Source organism: Strigops habroptila, chromosome 1, assembly GCF_004027225.2.
Source record: "Strigops habroptila isolate Jane chromosome 1, bStrHab1.2.pri, whole genome shotgun sequence".
NCBI lineage: Eukaryota > Metazoa > Chordata > Aves > Psittaciformes > Psittacidae > Strigops > Strigops habroptila.
The window spans coordinates 121,437,323-121,458,567 of NC_044277.2; the positions used below are offsets into that span (position 1 = coordinate 121,437,323).

At 36.4% G+C, this 21,245-nt stretch overlaps 1 protein-coding gene across 10 annotated transcripts in view; it reads left to right on the plus strand.

Annotated features, from left to right (window-relative positions):
- Nucleotides 1–21,245, plus strand: part of AKAP9 (A-kinase anchoring protein 9) — a 113,519-nt gene that overhangs the window by 68,921 nt on the left and 23,353 nt on the right. For 9 of the 10 annotated variants that reach the window (XM_030497162.1, XM_030497421.2, XM_030497596.1 and 6 more), the window contains 8 exons: nucleotides 2,758–2,969; nucleotides 7,979–8,141; nucleotides 11,673–11,885; nucleotides 12,843–12,881; nucleotides 14,078–14,310; nucleotides 17,574–17,693; nucleotides 20,580–20,756; nucleotides 20,867–20,971. In XM_030497162.1, the coding sequence (XP_030353022.1) occupies nucleotides 2,758–2,969; nucleotides 7,979–8,141; nucleotides 11,673–11,885; nucleotides 12,843–12,881; nucleotides 14,078–14,310; nucleotides 17,574–17,693; nucleotides 20,580–20,756; nucleotides 20,867–20,971 (1,262 nt within the window). The remainder of the gene's footprint in view (nucleotides 1–2,757; nucleotides 2,970–7,978; nucleotides 8,142–11,672; nucleotides 11,886–12,842; nucleotides 12,882–14,077; nucleotides 14,311–17,573; nucleotides 17,694–20,579; nucleotides 20,757–20,866; nucleotides 20,972–21,245) is intronic. The other variant, XM_030497338.1, reaches the window with a different exon arrangement.

The following is a 21,245-nucleotide window of genomic DNA, read 5'->3' on the forward strand; positions in this document are numbered from 1 at the left end:
CTGAGCAGGCATCAACCTTTTAAGCTTTTCTCTAAAAGTTTCCAGACAGCCAGAAGTTCAGATGGTTTTGTAACAGACTGCACAGTTATGCAGTTATTCTGTATAAAGTTTATTTTTGTATTTGACATACACGCATCATTGCACGCTTCAGCTCTACCACTTGAGCAAATGATTTACTAAAATATAAGGGTTATAGAACATGAACTATGGGTTAAGCCTGAGAAGGAAAACAGGGACATTACGTAGCTAATTTGTACTCCATCGGGAAAGAATTAGCTTGTGCAGTAACTAATACGTGATTGTTTTATCTTGTTTATAGCTGTGCTACTGTACTGTGGGCTTTTATTTGGTGAGATCTCTGAAGCTAAGCAGGGTCTTACCTGGTCAGTACTTAAGATGGGTGGCCTCCAAAGAGCATCAGGTGCTGCAGTAAGTGTGTCGGTGGCTCAATAGGGAATATGTTTTCCTTCAACTCAGTCTTTAACCAATACCTTGGCACAGCATTTGGAAATACTTATGCTGCTGGATGTCCATCTTAATGAAGGTCCTTTCTACTCTGAGGATATTAAAGCTTCTGCATCACTATTGGTATTTTGAGACACCCAGAACCAACCCAATTTTGGGTGGTGAGAATTCAGAATGCTATTGAATAAAAACCGTGGAATTGTTAATTTTGCAGCCTTCCTTACACTGCAGGGGGGTGAAATATTAGGATGTTATGAGGAAGCTTTTATGCTGTACAATTCCATTGGAAATCTTCAGTGTGCTGGCAGAGAATGACTGCTAGCCACTGCCAGGGTGACTCTACTATAGCAGTTTGTTCCAAAGTGAAGTACCGAAAGTGCTTTGAAATCCTGTGTAGATGAAAGGTGCCATGTGAATGTGTATTCTATTCATCCAGTTATTCATTCCATTCATGCATATAGTATGCTGCTGTTTTTTTCCCTTTGGAGTGCGAAAATAGTTTGTAACATTATATCCCACATATCTAAAAGGAGATATGAAACAGTAATGATATAACTAGAAGAAAAAAATTACTAAGTACATCTGCATTTTAAAAATCTTAGCAATTGTAAGATACAAGTAAACAAAATGAAACCTTTCTAAATTAAAATAGCTCTAGATTACTTTGTTGTATATGGGTCGTATATACAGCTGCATCTGTAATGAAATAAATGTGTAGATATTATTATCAGAATGTTTGCGGGTATAGTAGGTAAGCCAGGTCGTTAATCATGTTGCAACTTGTTAAAAAAAAAAATAAAAACAAACCTGAAAACTAGAATCTGGCTTCCTTGCTAGGTTCAAACAACATCAACAAGAGGATTTGCAATGTTATTTGCAGGCCTGGTTAAGAGACAACAGCAAGTGTAAGGAAATTGTGTCTGACGAGTACTGACTACAGTTTTTAAAGGCAATTTTGTAAAACTGACCTATTACAATTTCATTTCAATTTCTGTAACTAAACAAACTGTTCCAGTTCAGCAGTCACAATTCATAGGGTAACCAGGAACTTAAATTCAAAGATAACCCAGTATTGCAACTTTACTGCTGAACAGGTATTGACTATAGTCTTAACTCATTTAGTCATACTGCTGTTTCCCAAATATAAGGTGGATTTTTTTTTCTTTTTTTAGAAAACCTTAACTAAAACCAAAATCTAATTGTTAAAAGAAAACAACACAAAAACAAAGCACCAAAACGTTGAATTGCTTTTAAATATATTTCAGAAATATACTTCATTAAAATAAACTCTCATTTTAAAAAAACTTTCCACAGTAGCATTTATTTCTGAGATTTTAAGTCAAACAGCACTTCTTAATTTTTAAAGATATCAATAATAGTTATCCACCGTTGTGATGTACTCCTGTATTATTTCATGCTGAAAGTGTGATTTTGAAACAGCTCAGGAGTCTGCTTACACTTGTCTTGCTTAAATACAGCCTTGAATTCTAATTACAGCAAAATTACTGTTTTCTAGATGAATTGCTGTTAGTTTAATACCATAGGCAAATTTTGTGTCTCCTGCTTTTCAGACAGAATGGATAATGCCCCTAAACTGTATTAGTCCTCAAGAAGGTTGAGCAGCAGGCAGGTGCCAGGTGGCCCACCAGTAGGGACAGTTACAGTCCCCTGCATTGTCCTTGATTTGTTCAGCTATTCATTTTAATCAATTTTCAGTTCATTAATAATAATGCTGAATTTTGATGTTCTGTATTCTAGTCTGTTTGTCCTGAGAAGTTGTCCAAATTATGTGCATGTCTTTCCCTTTACTCACTTGAGGCTGTGCTTTTGAATCACTACTTGAACAGTTAGTGTTAATGCACGCTAACACAGCTGGGCATTGGTGAAGCAGGGACCAACAGTCTGCTTTGTTTTGTTTTTTTTTTACCTGGTTGTATTTTAAATACAATCTTGCAAGTTACTGTTTCAAGTTATTCAAAGTAGTAAGGGTTACTGATAGAAACAAAGGTTTGAAGATGAGCCTCAAAGCTGAAAAGTGTACTGAAAGGGCAACTAAACTATTTTCTGTTAGTATCTCCTTTTCTCTTTGCCTTCTGCTTGTTTTTAGTTAACACATTGTGTATCTTGTTTGTGTAAATTTTAGTATGCAATATTTCCCTTACTGTCTTTGTGATGAATACAAATATTTTTATCATTTTATGACTTGTCTTTCTAATCGTAACTTGGATGTACAGTGTTTCATGTTTTGAAGTGCTGAGAGTGGGTGTGAAAAGGCAATCGTTGTTTTTCCAGAGTCCTGCTCCTCATATCATGGTAGTAGTATGGGAGATGATGATATTAACATGTGGTCAGGAGCAATGGATGAAGGACTGCTGAGCCAACATCTTGCAGAAAGTGGAGTGGAAATAGATCCTGAAAATGAAGAACTCATTCTGAATATTAGTTCTCGACTACAAGCGGCTGTTGAAAAGCTTCTGGAAGCTATCAGTGAAACTTCGAATCAGGTAGGGTGCTCTAATAATGATGCATTTTGAATTTTGTGTATTATTTTTTTTCTTCTTTATTTTTCTCATGACTGTGTTTTTATAAGCCTGAAACCTCATATAAGGCTCACTGTGAAAGCTGAAACAATACTAAAAGTGCCTGCACCCAAAAAAGTCCACTCCAGCATCATCCGGTGATGAATTTAGATTCATGTTAGATACCTGCTTTGGACTGCAGAGGAAGTCTGAATTTGGGCATGTTTGTTAATCTCGGGCATGTGTCATTGCTCATATGGGTAGGTCATCTGCATTCTACTGCAATCCAGAGATGAGACAGAAGGTGTCAGGGCACATTGAGCTTGCCCTTGTGAAGAGGGAGGCTTAAAGGGGAACTGTGCCCAGTTCTCTTGACAACCATTTTAAAATGTCAGTTGACTCACCAAAAAGGTGGAGCTTTGTGTGTCAAGCACATATCCACCTTGCTATCAGAAAAGGAGTTTGCACTTCCAGCTTTCTAGTATTTATATGAAGTATGCGATGCATAAATACTCTTCAAAAAAGAGGCAGTGTATGGCTTACTCCTTTCTGTTTGCTCTCAGGGTACTTTGCATGGCAAGATGTTAGTTGCTCTCTGGGGTACTTCCCTGTTAATTGGGATGGGAGCTATATGCCTAGCTCAGTTCAAATCACACGGCTTATATCATGTGCTTTACTTTTACATTATGTACATCTCAATTTGAAGGTATCAGAGTAAATACTGTCTCACTGTACTTCATAAGCTCTCTTGAAGAACTCAGTCTTTAGAGTCAGCTCTTTAATCTGTTTGAGACTAGAGTTCAAAGGATACAATGTGTTCTATAGTACAGACCCATATATTTGTTAACCAAGTAATACTGTTACTTAAAAAGTCATTGCTTCCTTGTCTCTGGGTGTAAATTACGTAAATCATGACTACTGGAAATGAAGGAGAAAAAATCTGTGATAATGAAAGTAATATGAAAATTTGTATGGAGTCTAATATTTTAGAAGTTTTAAGCATTGAAGTATTGTTGCTTTTGAAAAATACTTCTAACATGAAGTTGATACTCTTCTTTTTTAAAAAAGAATAAGAGACTAATATGTGACTTACTAAAATTTAAAGTCATTTAAATACGAATTCAGCTAACTCCCTCTGGCAAATAATCTGGTGAGTCTTATAAATCAGTTTCTGCATTGCATTTATTTGCAAGCTCATTCTGCAACAGCTCTCTTCTGTTTGAGCATGAGTTCAATTAAAAAGAGATATTAAGCTTTTTGAGGTCTTTTTTCAGCTTAAGACCTAGTATTACATAAAAACAAAAAAGGATACACAGATACTCCAATATATGGAATTCTGAAAAAAAATATAGTTAAGCATTTGTAGGAAATCTCCCATTTAAAGAGCAGATGATACAGACAAAAAAAACAACTTCAGAGTTTTACAGTAAATAAGAATTCATGGTGCAACTATAAAAGTATTGTCAATATATGATTTTTTTCTGAACATTTCACTGCTGATATTTAAATGCATTACTTTTATACATAGCCCTAAATTATTTTACTTTTGTGACTGATATTTTTGCAGTAATTATTTACTTTTCATGGTACTGATGAAAGTACTCAGTGTATTCTAAGTAGCTTACTTTTATTTATTGTCTGTTGATGAAGAAAGTTTATTTTCCCTTCATAGCTTTATAGCTGAGACCTTGCCAATACCAGCAACAGAGTTATGTTTTGGCTCAAACACATACACACGTTTGTTTCATTAATACAGATTATACAAATGTGGATTTACCCCTGATATTCATATTTGTTTGGGCTTTTTAAAGTTAATAAAATCTTAATCTGTTTACACATTATCCCCCCCCACAGTATTGAATATAAATATTGACATCTTTTCTGTAGAGGTACTTTGCAAGTGTTCGAGCTTGTCTGCTTTTCAGTATCTGTTGTGTACTTACCGTATTATACACAGTTCCTGTATATACCAAGGTTTTGTAGGTGACTTGACAATTACTGTTAAATATTTGGAAACAGAATACTTTAGTTTTTCTACTCTGAAATATTTTATAATCTAAAACTAATTACAGGTAGAAACTATTTTAACCTTTCCTCTTACTCAGTTGTGTTGTGCATACAGACATGTACCCATCTCTTCAAATAAACTTAAAAGAGTGAGAGAAACCTGGCAAAATCTTCAAAGTAACTATTTGAGACCTGTCTGAACATACACTTTCAGACCTGAAGTGCAGTTTGAAAGTTTTCAGGCAAGGCATATAGTGGGTATATTAATTCACATTCCACATTCCACCTGCTGGTGTTATGTATAGGTAAATAAATCAGGCCACTCCCCTGAACTCTTTCGGTTGGGAGATACTAACAGGAAGCCTTTAAACTAGCAGAGCTTGAGAAAGTTCTTCCTGTTGAATCAACTCCAAGATCAAGAATGAAGAAAATCAATGACATATCTGTATTTCTCTTTCATTTGCTGTAGTGGAGATGGAAAATTGTTTTTAGTTTCTGTTCTGCTAGCTTGCTTGTCTGCTGCAGCATACCTGTGCAGGTAAAACAAAATTACGCTTCCTTGCCTTGGAAATTACCTGTGAGCTGCTACAGGAAGATTTCTGTTGCTTTTTCATGCGAAACTTCTCTAAGAAGGATTTTTAGGAGTGACTATACAAAGTTTTCTTGCACTTCTCTCTATTTTGGATTAATCAACAACCAAATAACTGCTTGAGAATGTGATTTGAGGCTTCCTGCTGATTGTGAGTAGGTTTGTCACCGATAGTGCTGATACGCGTCTTCACACTGCTAAGTAGACATGTTCTGTTTGCAAATACCTTGTTGGAATTTTCTAAAACGAGCCTAACTAGTGCAGAATACTCATGTGACAATTGAGAGGACAGCAACAACGGTATTTTTTGGAATGGATTCTTACCGCACCTACTGGGCATCTAATCTGTTTAGTAGTTTGTGGACTGAAGGACAAGAAGAAGATACATACGAGGTTGAATCTCGTGTGCCTTTACCTTATCCTTTTCCTTTTCCTGAACACTTGGATGAGAATAATTCTGTAGTTGTAAATACTTCAATTTTTCACTTCAGCCACAAAAAAAATGGGCACATTTTAAAAGTTGTCTCTAAAATCTCCTTGCCTACACCTCCCTATTCAGTAAGTATAAAAGTTTTTAAAAGAAAATATATTTTAAAACAGCTTATATAGAAGAGAAAGAGTGAAAAATTATATAAACTTGTATCTGTTGTTAAAGTTATGTACTGCTGACAGGATTTTTTCCTAGGCAGTTTTTAATGGGCACTGAAAAAGCTTTAATTATACAATTCTCTCTGTTCATTTCTAACAAGAGAAATTTAGCAGACACAGAAATATATTGAATTACAGAGATTTGAGATCTCTTCAAAGCACTTCGATGTTACCTTACATTTTTCTCACTGTGAATAATTTACTTTTATAGTTTTTATGCACTGACTAGTAATATTAACTAGCACAAGCTTGTTAATGGCTTCCAGTGATCCCATGAAGAGGTTTTTGTTCTTGGAAAATCATGTTCATGTTTGTGTGTCTTTTTTGTTTTGTTTTTTGTTTTGCCCTGTTGTTTTTAATAATTCCTTGAGTTGTTATTATTGAAAAGAGCTAGGGAATAATTTTTATTCTGAGTTTTAGTAGGAGTATTTTATTGCATTTAAGTAAGACATTTTTATTATTGTCTGTGTACAGTAAATCTATCCTATATTTGCCTTCTATCTGAGATGGGTCTTTCATTAAACACTTCAAAATGTAAGAATAAAGTGATTTTGAAAGTATCTCAAACCAGTGCAGATATTCAGCTGCAGTATTTATACCTTTCTTTAACTCCTGTCAGAATAAATACACTTTAATGATGTCCATCTAAAAAAGAATGCTGGAGAAAAGAAATAAAGTATTTTAATTTAGTGTATTATAAATGAGAATTTATTCATTATTCAGACATTCTTTTCAAAGTGTAATTTTATTTATAAATGGATAGTTTTGTGTGCAATGTTCTATGAATATTCCTAACCCATTTTTCTGAGTTTTTAAAGCAAGCTAATCGTACTCATTAGCTTAGCTGGAAATGGTGGAAAAGCTTTTGTTTTCCAAGGAATTGAGAGAAAGGATGCTTATAAAAATTGTAGCAAAGCCACAGATGTTACTATCTTATAAATATCTGCCAATACCTGTAATATTAAAAAGGAAAAGTAAAAAGAAAGGGGCGAGAGGATCAGGAAATATGTGTTATTTCACATTCTGACATTGTTCTTATTTTGAATATGTTGTCTTATTCTGAAAAAGCCATGCTTTTCAGTCCTGGTTTCCAGTAGTTTAGTAGAGTGGCATAGTAAGATTGTGCTGCGTCTGTACAGTACACATTAAATATTAACCCATCAGACAAGCAGAGAAGAATATTAAAAAAAAAATCCTTAATATATCTGTTAGGTGGACATAGTTGGAAGAAACACTATTTTACTGCCTTGTTGGTCAAAAAGTGCGATGCATTCAAAATTCACATTTTCCTGGTGGTCTCATTTATCTTAAGGAGAAAAAGAGCTGAAGTACCACTGGTATCAGTTTATATCGAAACTTCTGCCAGCTTTAAGCAATGTTTTTTAGCCATTCTAAGTATATGGTGGGTGGTAGCTTACTCATATTTAGTGTAAAACTCATATGCAAACAAAGGTGAATCCAGTGTAAACTCCTAAACCAGGAATCACCAGAACAAAGACAAGGATTTAGCCAGGTGGCTCACTGAGTTTATTATACTGACAAAGCCTATTTGCTTAGCCTTTTGTACTGAGTCAGTCTTCCTATTGTACTCTTCAAATGTTTATTCAGTAAAGATCTTATCCAGTGTCCACTGCAGTTGTATGAGACTTCTCATCACACTATAAAGTAACTGTTATTTAAATAGGAATGATAGGAAAGTTGTCAGAAAAACTTTGGTTTATTTAACTTCTGTAATTCTTTCCTGTGGTAGCTTGAACATGCTAAAATTACTCAGACAGAACTCATGCGAGAGTCCTTCAGAAAGCAACAAGAGGCCACAGAGTTTATCAAGTATCAGGAAGAACTACAAGAACGTCTTAATGAAGAAACCAAAGCCAGAGAGCAGTTGGCTTTGGAACTTACTAAAGCTGAAGGTGAGTAGCTTTTTGATGAGTTGTTGAACTTTACACTCACTTAACTTTACACTCACTCACTTAATTAGAAGATTAATTAGATGAATTTCTTTGCAGATTTTTAGAATGTTATCAGCCTTCTAGATAGTTATGGATAAGATGACCTCTGGAGGGCCCTACCAACATCAGCCACTCTGTGACTGTGTTTCCCAATTTTGTCTCATTATTGTCTGACTTGCTAAAATTAATAGCTTGGATACGTGTTTGTGCAGACAAGCTTAAATATTAACAACTTAGTATCATAGAATGGTAAATAGTTGAAGCAGGAAGTCACCTTTGGAGATTGTCTATTCCAACCCCATGGCACAAAGCTGAGTCAGGTAAGATCAGGTTGCCCAGGACTGTGTCCACTCAAGTTTTGAATCCACGTTTGTCCACCGCAGTCAAAGAGGGGAAAGAGAAAAAAAATTTTTTTGTATGTTGAAATGCAGTTTCCCATATTTCAGTTTGTGCCTGCTGCCTCTTGGCCTTCACTTAGTTCTCCACAAACATGGATAAAAACACAGAACCCTCACTCTGACTTTAATGCTGTGGTGGTGATATGCTTCAGTTTGCACTCTGTTTGAAGCCATCTTTATAAGTGCATTTGCCAGCTGCATTAAGGAAGCAATTAGAAATTGTAGGGTATTAGAACAGGGGAAATCTAATCATCTTTTCTGACATCAGGAAAATATGTTCAAACCTGACAAACACTTAATCTGTTCTTTAGAAACAGCTTTGTTGTCTTGATAGCCTAATGTTTTTGTTTCCACCCAGCATTTCTACCATTATCTCTTTGTAATTAGCAGCTGGAAAAGATGCACAAAACACCTACCCTATAGGTAGGTTGTCTGCAATAGTAAGCAGAAAGATATTTTAGTTAGTTCTAAAGATCAGCAGACTTCTTTGAAGTCTGTTTCCAAGTGGGAGCATAAAGTTTCATAGCCAAATGTTATTCCTTGAGAATGCTACCCTGCCAGTCTTCATCTTGTTTTTTACATAGATAATCCAGCATGAGTTCACACGCTATTAATAGGTCAGACACACATAACCAGACAAGAAGTGCAGGTTTCTAAGCCAAGTGTCTAAAATGTGGTGCGAGGGACACTTGGCCTGTCAGTTCACACAGCGTAAATGTTGTGTGTCATCAGCATCAGTACTGGCTGCAGCATTTCAGTAGCTTTAGCAAAACTGGAAAGGAGGAAAACTGATTTCATAGGGAATAGGTTCGAATCTGAAAGTGGCATTATTACTTTTTTTTTGTGTAATATTAAGAGTGAAAAAACCCTCATATAGAACCTATCTAAACATGCAAAAAAAGATTAAATCTTCCACCAAAATGTTGACCCAAGAATTTATGTTCTTGCACAGATTTAGTTACAGAACTGTTTAGTATTGATGAATTTCGGAACATTGGTAGCTTTTATGTTTGTTGCTGCTTTTCTTCGAGGATAATATTTTTGTCTTGTTAGGTTGGGGTTTTTTTATTCACACATCTTCAATAATAAAGTAATATAGACTAATACATAAAGACAAAGCAGAAAGCTTACAGTTAAATTTTGTTTAAAGGTAGGAATCTGTCATAATGTCAGAGCTGTCTGCATAGGTTTAATCCTACAAGTAGTAATTAAAAAAACACCAGAGGCTAATATTATTTTTTAAAAGTGTTTATTATGAACTTATCTCTGTTACTTTGCCTTCTGGGTCTGTATTTTTTAATGTTAGTCAGGTTGTCCACCAAGAGCTATGAGCTTGCCTCTTCTTTGTTGCAAAGGGTGCATGCATAATTGGATTTGATGATGACGTCCTACAGAATGAGACCTGCTTATTATCCGTTTTTTATTTTCATATTTTTATTTTTATCCTATTACGACCAAACAAACAAACAGTCTAAAATTAAGTCGGTTCTTCCCTTGACCAGTGCGATTGTGTCATAAAATTTGCTTGTGCAAACATGCTAATAGCAGCAAAGAACCTGCAGACTCTTACTAGATGCCAGTTTGTAGATAATGGGATTGCCCACATGTAAATGAAGGCAGAATTTACCTGTAAAATTTCATTAAATACTTGAAATACTCCATCACAGCCTGGTTTGGAGGTGTAACAGGTCAGTCAGCTATGTATTTTTTGCTAGCAAAGAAAGTGTGTTAAACACAAAAATCTAACGACAACTATGAAGGTATGTTTTGCATTCTCTGGATTTTATCTGATAGTGTTTTATTTGGGGAAGAAAACTTGGAAGCTTGAAAAGGAGAAACAATCTTCAAAAATTTCAAACTGGAATTTAATTGTAATCAGAGCAATAGCAATGTCAGTTTGTAAGACTTGACAGACTAGCTTTTTGATTTGGTTCATTAACAGTTCTGGAGTATAAGACAGAATCTGATGCTAGTTTTAGCCCTTGCTAGATATATTGCACAGTTGAGCAAATTCAGTTCAGTCTTTCGCAGGAATTCAGCTAATTTGTCCCTCATTGCTTGAATGCTTTATAACTCCTGAATTAATTAAATAATTTTTCATCCTTTTTTTCTGTGAACTTCTGAAATTAATGCACTTCTAAGTGACAGGCACCTTTTTTTTTTTGGTATTGATATAACGAAACAAAAATGTCATAGAACTCTCTTTATTTAATTTCTTCTGCTCATTGAACTGAGTTGTGAGCATTCTCTGGCAAAGCCAAACTACATTCTCTTGTCAAATTCCTTTGATAGGTATGCAGAACAATGTCTTAATTCATTATACATCTGATGGTACTCTGTCTTCTCTTGAGATAAAATGCGTCATTTTTGATCATTTCTTTTTTTATCACAAAAACTGCTGCGGCTGAGGCATTTTCAAACCTCTAGTGTTTTAGTGGTGTCAGATGTGACTTATCTAATGTGATAGAAATGCTAATGCCTATTTGTTCACTGAACTCTGACAACTTTCATTACATCTCTCAAAGGAGGAGAAAAAAAAAAAGGGCAGGAGTAAATACCACAACACGTGGTCTTTGCATACTACTTCTTCGTACCTTTTTGGTGGGGGTATGCACTCTATTTAACCTGGGAATGCTCTCTCAACTTCCAATCAGTTAAGTACTCATTCTGAACAACATCTGATACGATGGGAATAATTACTAGCATTTGTATTGCCTCAAATTTTTGAATTGCTGTTAATGATGTTTCTAGATCAGTATTTTTAGTTTCAACAGCCAGTCCCTCTGTGCAGCTGTGTTCTCTGTGAATCTAAGTCTGGGAAAAAAAGATTAATCAGCAGTGCTTGGCTGATAAGCATGAGGACCACACCTATGTTTCTCAGAGTGTATATGCAAAGACCACTGTTACTTAATTTCCTCTGTTAGGGAACTAAGTGCTCAGAGAGGTTTTACTTTGCGTTGGTAACAAGTGGAAACATCTTAAGTTTTTGTATATTCTCAAGCGTGTGGGAATACTGTAGTAACTTCACCATGCAAAAAACTCAAATTGTTCTGTATTGGCTATTAAAATCTGCCCCAAAAATTATGTTCTACAGGCCTCATTGATGGTTACGCAGATGAAAAAGCATTTCTGGAAAAACAACTCCAGGAAAAAATAGATGTAATTGAGCATCTTGAGCAAGAACTACTGTGTACAGGTAACAAATTACAGGAGTTAGAGGCTGAACAGCAGCAGATCCAGGAAGAAAAGGAGTTGCTTTCCAGACAGAAGGATGCCATGAGAGCAGATGCAGGACCAGTCGAACAGCGTATGTATTCCTCACAATCTTTCCATGAGGTTTTCTTATACTTTCAAATAAAATAGTAAGTAATCTTATTGGTTCCTCCCCTCCGTTGTAATCATTAATAAAAATGTGATAGAGCAAAATGGGGTATTTTCATACCTGATGCCTAATGTTAGCACAGTAACTTTTCTTGATATGTAAACAAAAAAACCATTGAGGTTTCAGAAGTAGAGCAATCACAATTATTCTTTAAGCCAGAAAAAGCTTGATACCTCTGAAAATCTGCTTTTATTTTTATTATCACTGGAGGTGGAGTATCTTGAAGTTATAGATAAAACTACTGGTCTAAATATTTTCCAAATAGTATTTTAAAGGGACTAGCAAGCATACCTACCAGAACATGATTGCCATACTTACTTTAGACACAGAAGTTACACTTTTCTAACAAATTCCTCTTTTGGGGAAGAATGGCACAAAAGTTGTATGGTAAGGAAAGCCTGTTACTTACCTGTAATGAAAACTTTCAGCACTGTGGTGAAAATTCCAGATAAATACGATGTCAATGTAATCTAACTAACTGCTTAAAAAAAAAGCATTTATCCTGTCTCTTTTAATGCTTCCTTAAACTAGTAACTTTTATGTACGATAGCGGAAGAAAATTACAATAGCAGTGTTTTAAGAATTACTGATCTTTCAAGGACTCCAGTTCAGTTATTTGGTTTAGGTTTCTAAGTATTTCAAAGTTATTTTCATGTATAATAACTATAAGGATGATTCTATAAATATGTGTAGGTACTTACATCATGCATACCAGAATAACTTACCACATTCCCTAAGTTATCTCAACAACGTTATCATTAAATGCCACTTCTATCTTTGGCTTCATTTTCTCTTACATTGTTGCACCACAAGAAAACTATAGCTGGCATGTGAATTACTTTGCTTCTTTTTTTTGTTTTCTCTCTTTCTCTATTCTCCTAGGCCTAGTAGATGCTGCAGTCGATGCAGCTTCCCAAGCAGGTGTGTTTGTATGTTGCATGGCCAATCTGTAATTGGGTGGAAGACTTAAACGTACTGACATTGTTAATCAGGATTATTGGGCTTTCGGCTTACTGACATTACTTGTAATTCTTACTGGCCTGCAGCTTTGATGTTGTATTTCATACTCGGTTTACATTTCGCTAACCACATTTCTTATAATTTCTAAACATGATAAGCAAATTCATGAATAACCATCATCTTATTCACCTATGAATTACAGATACTTAGATGGTATTGGAGAGAGATTTTTGTAGCCTTTTTTTTTTCTTTATTATTATTTCCAAATACAGTTGAGTCATTCGTTATAATAACTAAACACTGTATTATATTGATAAATAACAGTTCCCTAGAAATGAGAATTGGTTAAATATGATGTAAGATGATGGTGCCTAAAGGATCTTTCTTCTATAGTGAAAGTAAATTGTGTTGTTTCTGTCTAAATATCAATCATGTTTTAAAGATTATCCAAATGTAATTGCACTTTACAGTTTGGATTTTACGTCAAGGGATTTGTATGGTTAGTTAATATGTACTTCAATGGGCTGTGGCTTCAGAGGCTTAATAGAGTGGTTTGGGGCTTTACTGTGTATGCTTGCCTTTTCATGAGGACTCAATATTGGGCATCCATGCAGTCATTGATTTTACAAAGCTCCAGTTACAGGTCAGTAATTTCCCTCTCTGTCTGCCTGGCAACCTTGCTAAGTCTTTCAATGTTTCCTTCAAATTACCTACATGTATCACATTAAATGATGAAGACTGGGAGTGGATTGATTTTGCTGGCGCTGGGGATGAGAAGACGGTTGGGTTTTCTGTACTTCATTGTTAGCTTACTCTAGCTCTAGTTTGAACCCATGCATTTTATTTTCTTTTCAATTATACGAAGACCTTTTAATTTATATGAAACTTAAACAGGCAAGTGATCCAAACAACTTCACTAACAGTTCTCTGAAGACTAATTGAAGGATAGTGATTTTCATAAGGATTTGATTTAGTGGTTATCTTGATAATTTCTCAGAAGAAAATACATTTTCTAAAAAAGATAAGTAGTAAAAACCCAAACCAATTCGCATCCTTCTGCAGAGTACAGCATGGATACCTTGGGGAGTGGTTCTGCTTCATAATATTTCAAACTATTCATATCTAAAAGTAGTGTGTGATGCTTTTATTATAACCAGAATTGCTGGAGGAAACAGAAAAGCTGATGAAAGAAAAAATTGAAGTACAGCGCCAAGCTGAAAAAGAGTATGGTGACCTTCAGAAGCAAGTGAAAGTCTTGGAAATAGACTTGGAAGAACAGGTCAATCGTTTCATAGAGCTAGAACAAGAAAAAAATGCAGAACTAATGGACTTAAGGCAGCAAAACCAGGCTTTGGAGAAGCAACTTGAGAAAACAAGAAAATTTCTAGATGTAAGTATGGTAAAAGGCTAGTTCCGTGAGGGTGGGTGAGCACCTGTACTGAGGTTTCTTTCAGCAGGAAATGCTACTTTTTTCAGATTCTGAGCAAACATAAAAAAGCACACAATAGTAACAGTGTTATAGGTTCCAGCCCAAGAATTTCATTAATGTTTTAGAAGCTGAAACTTCATTCAAGATGCTTCCTTAAGACTGCTCTGTATTTCTTAGTGTAACTCAGTAGACTTCTTAAGTGTTTAAAATAATGGGAAACTTCTAAAATTAATGAAGAAACTTTTTTTGTGATTTTCATTTTTAACAGCTGGTGGAAATTCCATGTTTTTCAATAAAGTCTGTTAGAATTAGTTTAAAGTCTGTGCAAGGTCCTGGACCTGAGTGGGGCAACTGGTATCTCTATAGGCTGAGAGATGAAGGGATTGAGAGCAGCCCTGCAGAGAAGGACTTGGGGGTACTGGTGGGTAAATTAGCTGGGCATGAGCTGGACTCGCAGCCCAGAAGGCCAATCGTATCCTGGGCTGCATGGAAAGAAGCATGGCCAGCAGGTTGAGGGAGGTGATTCTCCCCCTCTACTCTGCTCTTGTGAGACCCCACCTAGAGTACTGCATTTAGCTCTGGGGACCCCAAAACAAGAAGGATGTGGACCTGTTGGAGCATAGTTTCTTTTATAGTCGTCCTTTGTAGTACCCAAGAATCTTACCTATGAGATTCTAAGCTGAACTTTCCAGCCAGTTATATTCTGTGTATTTGTCCCCATTCACAGTGGCAGCTGCCTCTATTGTACCCAACTTCTTGCTGCCTCAGGCTGCCTCTGTAATTTTGTTTTAGACTCTACCCCATTTTCAGCAAACACCATCTTCCCCTCCTTCTTCTTTTCCCGTTTTATTCCTGTTAAGTGTCCTGTGCTGCTGTTGAGAGAAAACTATTATCTCTGTGCTTTCTCTGTTAACTCTCCAGCTGACAGCAGTACAGTGGAATAATATTTTTACATAATAAATATAATGCCCTGTGGCACCTTCTCTGCATAATCTGTTACTAAGCAGTATTAAAGGATTTTTCCCGATACTCCTTACCACAAATGGATTTGCTTAATTTCATTTTCTACAATTAGAAGATTATTTTTCTCACTGAAACTAGCATGTCATAGTAGGACAAGGTTCAAAAGTAGAAATTCCTATTACAAGTCCCATAGTTATAAATGCATTATGATTTGGGATGACCCATAGCAGGAGAGTTACGGACTACCGAGAATGAGTAGCTGTTTGTAATAAGAGCATTAGAATTCTGCTATTTCCTCAAAACAGCAGGTGAGTTTTTAAAATCTGTAACTTGTAAATGTTGAGGCTTTATTCTGGTTTCCTGAATTTTTGCAAAATACTTTGTTGCTAGACAGATGCATTCCTCTTTGTATCAGATGCTTCAGCTAGTTTATTTTCATGCATCTGATAAGGTTTGTCTGTTTTACAAAGTGGCATTTAAAGGTGATGCTTCACTGGACAGAAGAGCTGAAATGGCTCAAAAGTTAATACTGAAACGCAAAATTCAAACCATTTATAATACTTAAGGGGGTTTCACTGTTAGCTCCTCATCAATATTAACATAGAATTAATTTCTATTCTTAATTTATAATTATGCTACATATATCAAAGGCAAATATTAAAAAATAAAATTATAAAATCCTGGCTTATTACCATTCATGTGGTGTACCTGGAACAGAAGAAACAAAAATGTTATTCTTGCGAAATAGAGTCATAGAATCATAGAATAGTCAGGGTTGAAAAGGACCTTAAGATCATCTAGTTCCAGCCTCCCTGCATTGGGCAGGGACACCTCACACTAAACCATGTGGCCCAAGGCTCTGTCCAGCCTGGCCTTGAACACTGCCAGGGATGGAGCATTCACAACTTCCTTAGGCAACCCATTCCAGTGCCTCACCGCCCTCACTGTAAAGAACTTCTTCCTTATATCTAATCTAAACTTCCCCTGTTTAAGTTTGAAGCGATCACCCCTTGTCCTACCACTACAGTCCCTAAGGAAGAGTCCCTCCCCAGCATTCTTATAGGCCCCCTTCGGATACTGGAAGGCTGCTATGAGGTCTCCATGCAGCCTTCTCTTCTCCAGGCTGAACAGCCCCAACTTTCTCAGCCTGTCTTCATACGGGAGGTGCTCCAGCCCTCTTATTATCCTTGTGGCCTCCTCTAGGCTTGCTCCAACAGCTCCATGTCCTTTTTATGTTGAGGACACCAGAACTGTACACAATACTCCAAGTGAGGTCTCACAAGAGCAGAGTAGAGGGGCAGGATCACCTCCTTTGACCTGCTGGTCACGCCTCTTTTGATGCAGCCCAGGATACGGTTGGCTTTATGGGCTGCAAGTGCACACTGAAGCTGGCTCATGTTAAGCTTCTCGTCAACCAACACCCCCAAGTCCTTCTCCGCAGGGCTTCTCTGAATCTCTTCTCTGCCCAACCTGTAGCTGTGCCTGGGATTGCCCCGACCCAGGTGTAGGACCTTGCACTTGGCTTGGTTAAACTTCATAAGGTTGGCATCGGCCCACCTCACAAGCGTGTCCAGGTCCCTCTGGATGGCATCCCTTCCCTCCAGCATATCAACCGAACCACACAGCTTGGTGTCATTGGCAAACCTGCTGAGGGCGCACTCAATCCCACTGCCCATGTCGCCGACAAAGATGTTGAACAGGACCGGTCCCAACACCGATCCCTGAGGGACACCACTCGTTACTGTTTTCCAACTGGACATCGAGCCATTTACCACAACTCTTTGCATGTGGCCATCGAGCCAGTTCTTTATCCATTGAGTGGTCCATCTGTCAAATTGATGTCTCTCCAATTTAGAGACAAGGATGTCGTGCGGGACAGTGTTGAACGCTTTGCACAAGTCCAGGTAGATGACGTCAACTGCTCTGCCGCTGTCCATCAGTTCCGTAGCCCCATCATAGAAGGCCACCAAATAATACTGGATGTATTGTTGGAACTAGATGATCTTAAGGTCCTTTCCAACCCTTACTATTCTATGATTCTATTTATGCTGTCCTAATTTTTTAATTAAAAGTGAAATTTTAATTGAAAATGCCCCAAATGTTGAAAGGAGTTTTTATTAATGGTAGTTGCAAGAGGATCTGCTACCTTAAAAATACTGACATACTGTTACCAGCATCACATTAACGGAAATATGTAGTAGTAATGTACTTACTTTAGATGGAAATCAAATGGTGTATCCACATAATTTCTTAACTTTCAGGAGCAAGCAATTGACCGAGAGCATGAGAGAGATGTATTCCAGCAAGAGATCCAGAAGCTGGAACAACAGCTTAAGATTCCACAAAGGAGTCAGCCTGTCAATGAACATCAAACCAGAGAGGTAACACACTTTATTACTTGTACTCAGTGAATATAAATGACAAGTCAACAGCTGTTAAGAGACCGTAATGAAGCTATTTTATGGTGTACCTAATCTGCATCTGTTTACGAGCCAGGAAGGTAAATCCCCTTAGAATTAAGGGTAAGGTGTTGGGGGAAAGTGGTGAAACTGTATTTTGGGGGTTTCTTGGTTGGTTGTTTGTTTTCAGAAGTAGATATACAGCGACTTCATAACTTTCAAAAATGCTCTTTCATATAACTTAATTTAGAAAATCCACTTTTTTTCAAAAGCCTGTGGAAATATTCAGGACTACTTTAGCAATTTTACATGTTCTTATGCTGTTTTGTGACATCCTGTTTATAGCACAGGTACACAACTGAAGGAATTGAGATACCAAGGTTTAGAACCGGACATGTAGTAGCGCTGTCTGTGTACACTCGAACCTGCCCAGTGGAAGTCTGTCTCCACTGAAACATATTTAGTGACTGTAGAACAGCAGGTCAGGGGAGTCTCAGAAAACTCTTAGACCCAGCAAAATCAAGAAAAGTGGCAGCAGCACAAATGCTATACATTATGAAGCTATACATTATTGCGTGTTTTATTTGATGACTTGTTAGTCAATTAAATTGCATTTTATTTTTCGTGGGTTTTCTTGTGTCCTGCTTTTTGAACAAGGCTGATACGTTTGCATTATTTTCTTGCCTGATTTTCAGTATTAAAATGCCTCTGATTAGGTTGCACTGAGATTTTTCAAATTAAAGTTCTTACTGAGGTAGTTCAGTTGTAATTCAATTCTTAAATATTATCAATATTCAGTATTCTGTATTGTATAGTTTGGGATCATACACAGTAATAGAACATAAGTTGAAGTGTGTGAGATGTAAGTTGTTGAAATATTTAATTACTTACAATTCTCAGATTTAGAAGTGTACTTCATGGGGGGGGTTATATATTTTAGTAGAAAGGTGTGTAAGAAATCTCAGTCAAAGTATTCAGTCAGCACTACGTGGTATGGCTGTCAGCAGCCTCTGTAACAATGACTCTTCTGGAATTAGCTGGGTGCATGTTAACGCATACGGAGCAATTCCCTATCTGTTTCCTTCTATTGCAAAGTGTGTGCACGCTCCTCTTCTGTTGACACATTCCACAGATGTCAGAGACTTTTTAGCACATGTAGTTTTCATGAATCCAGATTGTTCATTTTGACTTCATTTTGTTACCTATCTGGTTAAAATTTGGGGCATGGGTAGCATGTGAATTCCTAATTTGATAGCGTACTAAAAATTACCCTTTTTTTTTTTTTTTGTACAGAATCTATATGTAAAAATCATCCTGATTTATACACACATATGCACATATGTATATATCTTAAATTGGCAGATATGCTACAATGAAAATTTAAAGCATGCTTTAAAATGAAAGATAGCTATAACTGAAAAATTCTGAGATTCGTATTAGGTGCTTCTAAATTAGATTAGATAGGTAGAAAGATAGACAATAAGATGATGTCTGCAAACAGCTGCAATGGGTGTAGCAGCTATTTTAGAGATACATTACAAATTATAGAGAGAATTTCCAATGGCATATTATATTTACATTTAGTTTTTATAAAGTGAGGCACATAGTCTTACTATATAATATATTTTGATGTCACGAAGTTACTTGGAATATTTAATAAATAATACTTTTTATCGTTATTTCTCATGCTTTTCTAACAGCTTTATTTTTTCATAGTTGTAAGGTTTCTGAAATGCTCTTCTGCTTTGCGTGAATGCCGTGAGCTTTTTCTATCAATAACCGTTTCTTTTTTACTGTTGTTTCAGCTTACTCTGTCAACTTATTCCAGGGAGGGTTGTCATAAAGGGTCTTCTCTAGACTTGATTTTTCTTTTTCCATTTCTCTCTCAGGACTTTTCTGTGGTCACTTCAGACTTTGATGTTACTCATGGATGGATAGCATCAATAATACCATCCTGTCACCTTTATGTTCTGCTCCTCCTCTCTCCTATCTGTTGAAATGCTTTGAGTCTTCTACCTTTTGGCTACATCATAACTGCCTAATTGTAAATACTGAAATCAGTTTTTTGAGTGGGACAAACATTACTTTCCATGTCTCATGCTCGATTGCTTAGTTTAACTCAGGTCTTAACTGCGCATCAGGCTTAGTACCATGGATTTGTTACAGATCTTTATCATCTGTAACTTTGATTAATCGTTTCTGAAATCCTGCTAGGTCTGGGATCATTCCTATCTCTAACTACTTCAGTTACTCTTCTAATATGCTGTATAGAGAGTGAAATTATATCATCCATCACATCTGTTTGGTCCCATGAAACAAACGCACCAAGAAACCAAAACTTCCTGATTCTGAAGACTGAAGTATAGCAATTCTCTTCAATGTTAAAAGCATATCCTAAAACTCAGTGGGTCTTTGTGTCTCTAATCAACTCCTTATTTTGAATAATTTTGTCACAGATTTTTAGAACTATGATATTCCTCAAAGATGCAAATAGCATCTTGATCTTAGGGTCGAGACATTCCATTTGTAGATGTTAAAGGTATCTTTTTAGTGGGCTTCATAGGGATGCCATACTACTTGCTTTTAACTGACTAGAGAATCTGAAGGTTTCAGAAGGCAAGGTCAGTTGTAGAGAGCAGGTGATACAGCACAGAACATATCACTTCTTAAAAAATGCTGTTTGTATTTGTTGGATGTAGCACTACAGTATCCTAACTTCATATTGTGTTTCACCTAAAGAATAGGAGTTTTGTTATGAGGGAAAAAAAAAGGGATGTTTTTTCCCTGTCAAAAGAGTGCTGTTGCTATTGCTAGCAAACCTTTCCAATCTGGTACAATATATTCATCTTCTTGCTATATTGTCGCCAGGTTGAACAGTTAACAAATCATCTAAAAGAAAAAACAGACAAATGCAGTGAGCTTTTGCTCTCTAAGGAGCAACTTCAGAGAGATATACAAGAACGAAATGAAGAAATTGAGAAACTAGAATGCAGGATAAGAGAACTGGAACAAGCCTTAATCATCAGCGCAGACAACTTGCAAAAGGTATTGTTTGCTCTAAAACTACCATGTAGTTATTACTTTCTTATATTCTTGAGAACAAAACAGTGTATCTTTTTTTATCTGTTTATTGTTACTATTATTTATATTTAAAGGTGGAGGAAAGGAAACAGTTCGGCACCATCATAGTAAAGGGAGAGTTACCTCTTGAATTGCAACTGCAAGCTGAACGAGAAGCTGTGGACAGAAAGGAAAAGGAGGTAAAATACCTGTGAAATGTTCCATGTTTCTACTGATATTTTATTTTGTTAGGTTTTGCTTTCCTATGGAGTTTAGTGAGGTATAAAGGTGAAATTTTTTAACAGATTGGAGAGATGGCAGTCCAAATGCCTTTGACATTTTCTTGTGAGCTAAGATAACTGTGGTGTATGAATGGCATGGACTCAGAGCACCTTCATGCAGCGAATCACTTTATTGCCTATTGCTCTAGTTTTATACCATTCTAGCAAAAGATATTTTTAGCCTATTGCTCTA